This window comes from Tupaia chinensis, unplaced genomic scaffold (assembly GCF_000334495.1).
Source record: "Tupaia chinensis unplaced genomic scaffold, TupChi_1.0 Scaffold145814_1, whole genome shotgun sequence".
Classification (NCBI taxonomy): domain Eukaryota; kingdom Metazoa; phylum Chordata; class Mammalia; order Scandentia; family Tupaiidae; genus Tupaia; species Tupaia belangeri.
In genome coordinates this window covers 1,150,528-1,158,276 of record NW_006205672.1, presented here as the reverse complement: position 1 = coordinate 1,158,276, position 7,749 = coordinate 1,150,528, and the positions used below count along the sequence as shown (strand labels likewise).

Sequence of the window (7,749 nt, the reverse complement as noted above, 5' to 3'; positions counted from 1 at the left end):
AAGAGTGTGGTGGTCTGTGTGTCGGGAACAGTGGGAACTGTGAAGGGAAAAGTCCCCAGGACCAAGGAGGACCCCCTCCTGCCCTTTATCCATAGAGAGGCACTCCAGAAGGGAGGGGCCAGCCCGTGGCATGGTGGGTGTTTGAGTTCTGGCCCCAGAGGCTTGGAAAACGCACTGAGCACGTCTGTGTGCCCAGAATTCTGAAAGGCAGAAAGAAGGAGAAGGGATTGCTGCATGACTGTACCTCATGGGGTGCTTTCTCACCTTTCCTCTCTCTCTCTCTCGCTCTTAACTCACTTGTTCTCTCTGGCAAGCTCATGTACCCCGCAGATCGGGAAATTTGCTAAAAAACACAAACGTCGTGTGAGGCCCAGTTGACATAGTGTGTGCCGATTGCTGCCACTAGGCAGGCTGCGGCCACGTGGGAGGCCTGGATTCAGTGCCCAGCCTTTAAAAAGCCAGGGACAGTGGCTGAGCTGATGGTTCCAGGTACTTGGGAGACTGAGGCAGGAGGATCATGATGCAGTGAGACCCTAAGACACCCCCACACATACTTAAATGCACTTGTGTGAGAATGATGATAGACTTGAGGTTCTTGAGCACTGTAAGAAAAGGGGAAAGGGATGGAGGGAAGAGCCTGGTCATTCCTGTTTGACTCTGAGAACTCTTCCTCAACAAGCTGGCTCTGAAGCACCGGCAGGGCAAGAACCACAAGATGCGCATCATCGCGTTCGTGGGGAGCCCCGTGGAGGACAACGAGAAGGACGTGAGTCCAGTCAGGGCAGGAGTGGGTGTGGGCAGCTGTGTTTGGGAATGCGGGCTGTCAGCCTGGTGAGGCTTTGGGCTCATCACTCAAGGGGCGAGGCAGATATGCAAGATTCAGTGTGTTTGTTGGGCCTTGGGGCGTCAACAGCTTTCTGTATGGTTTCTGTGATGGGCCCTTCCCCCTCCAGTGTAGAACCGATTTCTACATTTTTCTCCCTTTCTTCTCAGCTGGTGAAACTGGCCAAACGCCTTAAGAAGGAGAAAGTAAATGTTGACATCATCAACTTTGGGGAAGAGGTGAGTAGGGACGGGTTGGAGACTGTAGGGAGCAGTCAGATCTGAGCTGGATAATGGTGACCTTTATTTATTTATTTATTTTTAAGGAATTAGTATTTAGTTCATTTGTTACTATTTTTTAATTTGACCAGATAGGGAGAGAGAGAGAAAGGGAAAGCGAGAGAGCAAGCTGCCTGGTCTGGGATTCGGACTGTGGTTGACCTTTAACCACCATGCCACCTGCTGGCCCCAGTGATGACCTTTAAAGAAAAGCAGAGCAAGGGACCAGCAGTTAGCATAATGGCTATGTCGCTGGACTCCCATGTAGTTGAGCGCATGTGCGTGCGTGCCCAAGATCCTGAGGAGAATGGAGGAGAAGGGATTGTGGCATGACCATCCCCCCTGGAGGGTGATTCCTCGCTTTCTGTCTCTCTGTCTCTCTCTGTCTGTCTGGCGAGCGCACACGCCCTGTAGCAAAAACCTCTCAAAAAAAGAAAGAAAGAAAAGAAAATCAGAGCGCAGATTCTCACTGGGGCCGATGCTGCGTAGTGGGCGGAGATGAAAGGAGACTGTCAGCCAGAGAAGGCCAATGGGGCTTATTTAGACCAAGGGACGCAGAGTGCTCCATAGCTGCAGTTGATAAGGGAAGACACCTGGCTTTACCTTCCGCTGCTCCCTCTCCTAGTTCCCTATAAAGGAATAAGCCTGGGAACAGCTCAGTGCCATGGTGATCTCCATCAGCGACGCCCTGTCTGCCCCGTCTCCGCTTTTTTCTGTGTATTCTTTCTCCCACTCGGCGTTCACCCTGCCCCTCATTTCATTGGGCCAGAACAGGGGGCAGTGTCTTGGTTTGGTTTTAAACAGCAGTGTTACCGTGGCACTGTGGGTGACTAGCCACAGGCGGGAACCAAGTGGCAGAGAGTAGGGAGCAGGGCCTGAGGGCATCCTGTGTTCTTCCTCTGCAGGAGGTGAACACGGAAAAGCTGACAGCCTTTGTAAACACACTGAACGGCAAAGATGGAACTGGTTCTCATCTGGTGACAGTGCCTCCTGGGCCCAGCTTGGCCGATGCCCTCATCAGCTCTCCGATTCTGGCTGGCGAGGGCGGTGCCATGCTGGGTCTTGGTGCTAGTGATTTTGAATTTGGAGTGGATCCCAGTGCTGATCCTGAGCTGGCCCTGGTGAGCAGATGTTGGCCCCTGGGAAAGCCCGGGTCCCTCCTTGGTCTCCTCTACTCACACACATCACAGAGCTGCCATGAGCTGGGCAGTCCTGAGCACTCCCATGACCCTCACTCATTCGCCAAGGCCTCCTTCCATCCCACAATGTCAGACTCGTTCACTTCTCCTGGTGAGACCATAGGCTTCTTCCAAGTCCTTATTTCTGTATCATCTCTCACCCTGCAGTGGCTTTCCCACAGGATAAACTGGAAACTGCCCCTTAGGCTCCTTTCCCCTGCCCATAGCTGATTTCCCAGCTCTGGAGGGAGGGCGTCCTGCTCTGACTCTGATCACCGATCTGACCCTGCCCTTCGCAGGCCCTTCGCGTCTCCATGGAGGAGCAGCGGCAGCGACAGGAGGAGGACGCCTGCCTCTGCTGCCGAAGCCGGGATTGCTCCAGCTGGGGCTGAAGGTGAATGAGGTGGCATCTGAAGTCCCAGGCCTGCAGGGCGCTGAGCATTGAAAGCTGGGGGTGGACGTGGCAGAGGGAGTGAGGAGGCTGGGCAGGGTGGCTGTTTGGAGGGTTGGGCCGAGGGAGCAGCTCCAGAGCTGGCGTGTGGAGGACAGCGCGAGTCGCACCTTGCCCTCCTTTCCTCTGCAGACTCAGACGACGCCCTTCTGAAGATGACTATCAGCCAGCAGGAGTTCAGCCGCGCAGGGCTCCCTGACCTGAGCAGTATGACTGAGGAGGAACAGATTGCCTATGCCATGCAGATGTCCCTGCAGGGAGCAGGTGAGCTGGCCTGGGTGGCAGTGCTCAGGCCAAGGCCAGGCTGGCAGCTGGCACTGAACAGATGGATCTCTTTTCTCAGAGTTCGGCCAGGCAGAATCAGCAGATCTTGATGCCAGCTCAGCCATGGACACATCTGAGCCAGCCAAGGTGAGAGCCACCAGTGACCAGCTGTGTCCAGCAGGCTTCGGGTCCCCTGTGCTGAGATCCCCAGCCCTGGAGGGCGGGGGCCGTTCTTCCCTTAGAGTTTCATAGATGAGTCCTTGAGGAGCTCTTGATGCCAGGATCCATCCCCAGCCAGCCCCAGATCCTGGGCACACATGTGCCCGGCAGACATGCCTTTCTTGTTCTTGTTTGAAAACCTCACCCAGACAACAGGGTACGTGGTCAAGGTGGGAGAAATGGCCTTGTGTTCTGAAATGTTCGTTTCTTGCTGGTGGGAGCAGTCTGAACAGTTGTCTAGGAGATGATCTTCCCAGCAGGGTCAGAGAGGGTCTGGGGGAAAAAGGCATAGGTCTGACGGCAGGAAGCCTGACTGATGGCGCTTGTACTTGCCCTCTGAGAAGTTAACCACGTTCTCAGGTCTGTCTGTGTGGTTAGTAATAAATGCTTAGCTTCATGCCATATCTAGGCACTGTGTGTTGTTGTTATTATTATTTTTAGTTTTTTGCCATAGAGTGTGCATGCTCACTGGAGAGAGAAAGAGAGGGAAAGTGAGAAATCTCCCTTTACGAGGGGATGGCCGTGCCATAATCCCTTCTCTTCCATTCTTCTCTTGGGATTTTGGGCACGCATGTAAATGTGCCTCGTGTGATTTTCAAGCCGCAGGGTCCAGGGCTGAAACTGTTGTTGGCTGCCCAAAGCCTTAATCACTATGCCACCCGGCGGCCCCCATGAGAGAGTTGCACCCCCAACAGGCTCTTGATGCTAGGATCCATCCCCAGCCAGCCCCAGATCCTGGGCACACTTGTGCCTGGCATACTCTGAGAGCCCTGAAGCTTCCATATGTGTGAACCTCTCAGGGCATTGCACTTTTCCTGGGGCCACGGCATAGCCCCCAGTGCTGCATTGCTGAATTCGTCCTTCCTTCTGTCAGAGGTGCCCCCTTCCCTCCAGTCAAGAGGAGAAGGGGTCTCAGGCAGCAGCAAGCTCCTGGCTCTCATACCTGCTGCTCCTGCTAGCCCGACCCTGCCCCGAGCTAACGCTGCCTGTTTGCAGGAGGAGGATGATTATGACGTGATGCAGGACCCGGAGTTCCTTCAGAGTGTCCTAGAGAACCTTCCAGGTGTGGATCCCAACAATGAAGCCATTCGAAATGCCATGGGCTCTTTGGCCTCCCAGGCCACGAAGGATGGCAAGAAAGACAAGAAGGAGGAGGACAAGAAGTGACACTGAGGGAAAGGGTAGCTGAGCCTGCTCAGGGGACTGTGTGGGGGCAGGGGGATATAGAGTTAGGTACGTTATCTGTAACCAGGACAACCGAATAAAGCTTCACAACTTTTTTTCCTTTTTGCTTCAAGTAGTGGTAGCTTTGAGTGAGTGAAGGAGTGTATAGCTGAAGGAGCGCCTTCCTGTTGAGTTCTCGGTGTCTTGTCCCCAGGTCTTCAAATCCTGACCCACTCGCTCCTGTCCCTTCTGTGTCCGTCCAGGACAGTCCCTCCCAAGTTCTGGCTGCCCAGGGCTGTTGGACCTCAGTAAGAGGCTGTGCTGAGAGCCTGTTTCATGCTAGCACTGGGGCCACGAGGTGTAGAGAAGGCCTTCTGGCCCTTGGGACTGTGAGGTTGCCTTTGTGAGGGATTCCAGGTCTGAGAAGGGCCAGCAGAGCTCTTGGGAGTGGTGAGGGCACAGCTGGCTTGGGCAGCCTCTTGGGGAGGCTCTTAGAGGGAACATTTGCAACCTCTGAGGGGGCGAAGAGCTCATCCGCTGAGGGGCGGAGCCGGGGTGAGCCATCGCAGGAGCAGTGTGTGCTGACGGTGCACCTCCGAGGGACTGAGGGCGGGGGACTGAGGGCGCAGAGACGGGGCTGTCGACCATGGTAGGAGAGAGCCTGAGAAGTCGACCCCAGCCAGGATAGTAGGGATCAGGCGCCTCTCAGCCTGGCTTTCACAGGGGGGACCCGTGAAGCCACAGGACAGGACACAGTGCATCTTTTTTTTTTTTTTTTTTAAATTTTTTTTGAGAGGTTTTGACTATAAGGACACATGCACTGGGGGGATGGTCATACCACAGTCTCTCCTCCATTCTCGTCTGGGATCTTGGGCACACACGCACATGTGCCCTGGTGTGAGTTTAAGTCACCGGGTCCGGGACTTGAACTGCAGTCGACTACATGGGAGTCCAGCAACGCAGCCATTATGCCAACTGCTGGACCCATGGACACAGTGCATCTTCATGAGTGCCACACGTGGTGTAGAATGTAGCATCCAGTCTCCTCGCTTTGTTTTGGTGCCTTCCTAGGCACCTCTGTGTGCCTCCTGGAGCCCACTTGTCTCCTCAGATGTTGCTGTTGTCTTGAATTTTGCATTTATTGTTTCATTCCTCAACATCAATTTTCTCATGTATGCTTATTTTTAAACATTCTTATGGGAAGTGCACCCCCTGCTGGCCAGATGTTACAAGGACCAAGACCTCATCTGTGGAAGGCAGCCTTCTTTATTTGCTTGCTTGTCTGCATTCTTGCCATAGGGTGTGTAGGCTTGCCAGAAAGAAAAGTCACCCCTCAGGACGCAGGGCCTCAATTCCTTCTCCACACACAGACCGTCCAGCATGATACCCAAGCTGCAGGATTCAGGTCTTGAATCGCACAGCCAGCCATCTGGGATCCAGTGCCTTAACCTCCACACCATCTGCTGGCCTACCTTCTCATTTGTTTCTGAAGTTTATCTCTTCCATGAAAGAGACAGAAACAGGTGCAAGCAGCTGGACCTTTACACTGCCATCCAGCCCCAGCGTCAGTCGCTTCGATCACGGGCAATGTGCAAGGAGGCTCTGGGTGGTGAACCTAGGACCATCCCATGTGGGTTCAGTTTTGTTACCATTGTACCACTGGCCTAAGTTTTTTGTGTGTTTTTGAGCTTTGTTGAAAATAGCTTTATAAAAACTTAAGACTTCTGGGATTTTTTTAAAAGGTTTTTGCCATAGGGTGCATGTGCATGTATGTCAGAGAGAGGGACAGAGAAGAAAGTGAGAATCCCTTTTCCATTCTCAGGATTTGGGGCATGCACATGCAAAATGCCCAGTGTGATTTTCAGGCTGCCAGGTCCAACTGTGTGGGAGTCTGGCGCCTTAATCTCCACACTACCTGCTGGCCCAGACTCTGTAAAATATTGAAAAAGGTTATTCTAAATTAAATAGATGTGACTGCAGCCAGGTGAGCATACTTCAGGGAGACCCAGCACGCTCAAACCTTAAACAGGGTTTAAGACAAAAACCAAAAGCAGGAGGGGATTGTCCTAATTGGAAGAATTATTATTGGCTACAAAGACCAGTAACAAGGTTGGACTGGGTAGATGTTTTGCAGAAGTCCCAGTGTCAGGTTACAGTGGTCTTTGTGCAAGGTTGTGATTCTGGCAGAGTTCTCTAAATACCAGTTCTTGTTATAAGGCATGCGAGCGGTGAGAAAACGCCTCCATGTCCTTCCCAGCCCAGTTTAGTCAGAGTTGACATCAACTCCATTTTGGAACTGGCAGTTGGCGTAATGGCTATGTTGCTGGACTCCCACATAGTCGACCGTGGTTCAAGTCCTGGACCCGGTGGCTTAAACTCATGCTAGGCGCCTGTGCATGTGTGCCCAGGATCCGGAGAGGAGAACGGAGGAGAAGGGATTGTGGCGTGGCCATCCCCCTTGGGGGTGATTTCTCACTTTCTATCTCTCTCTTTGGCAAGCGCACATGCTCTATAGCAAAAACCTCTCAAAATAAATAAATAAAACTCCATTTTAATTCTGAAAAACTTTGGAGAGTGCAAAGAAAATTTCGCAATCTATGCATAGTTTTTTTTCTTAGTTTTTGCCATTGGGCATGTGTGCTCACTAGAAAGGGAGACAGGAAGAAAATGACAAATCCCTGGGACCAGCAGGTGGCGTGGTGGTTAAGGTGCTGGACACTCCCACATGGCCGACTAGGGTTCGAGTCCTGAACCTGGTGGCTTGCTTTTTCACTTCCTCTCTCTCTCACCCTCTGTCTCTCTCTGGTCAAACTAAAAAAAAATAAACAAATGAATAAAATAAAATAAATCATTATTTTTAAAAAAAGAAAAGAAAATGACAAATCCTCCCCAGGTGAGAGAGCGATGCTGCAATCCCTTCTCTATTTTCTTGGGATTTGGGGCACGCACACACACATGTGACATGAACCATGCAGTCGACCATGTGGGATCCAGCACCTTCACCACACCACCTGCTGGCCCATAGTGTTTTTCATAACATGCATTTTCCATTAGTGTTCTGAAGACCCCTTCCCACTCATAGTTGAAGAAAAAGTAAAGCTTACTAATTCCATTAGATCTCAACCCCAGAACACACACATCTTGAATAATTTCTGAGGTAGATGGGAAGTACACTACTGCACACCAGAGCACAGTTTATTTTTAAACAATTATTAACTTTATTTTTTTTTAATAATTATTTGTATTTATTCATTTATTTTAATTTGACCAGACAGAGAGAGTGAAAGAGAAATGCCACTAGGTCCAGGACTTGAACTGTGGTTGGCCATGTGGGAGTCCAGTGTCCCCAACCACCACACCACCTGCCCGCCC

The 7,749-nt window shown here is 51.7% G+C and overlaps 1 protein-coding gene across 1 annotated transcript in view; it reads left to right on the top strand.

Annotated features, from left to right (window-relative positions):
• Nucleotides 1–4,510, top strand: part of PIP5K1A (phosphatidylinositol-4-phosphate 5-kinase type 1 alpha) — a gene marked incomplete in the record, with an annotated part of 78,924 nt that extends 74,414 nt beyond the window's left edge. Inside the window, 8 exon segments of the mRNA XM_027768303.1 lie at nucleotides 680–766; nucleotides 994–1,062; nucleotides 2,007–2,222; nucleotides 2,579–2,628; nucleotides 2,630–2,673; nucleotides 2,863–2,994; nucleotides 3,074–3,141; nucleotides 4,210–4,510. Coding sequence (XP_027624104.1) covers nucleotides 680–766; nucleotides 994–1,062; nucleotides 2,007–2,222; nucleotides 2,579–2,628; nucleotides 2,630–2,673; nucleotides 2,863–2,994; nucleotides 3,074–3,141; nucleotides 4,210–4,380 — 837 coding nt within the window.
• Nucleotides 4,511–7,749: the final 3,239 nt, after the last annotated feature.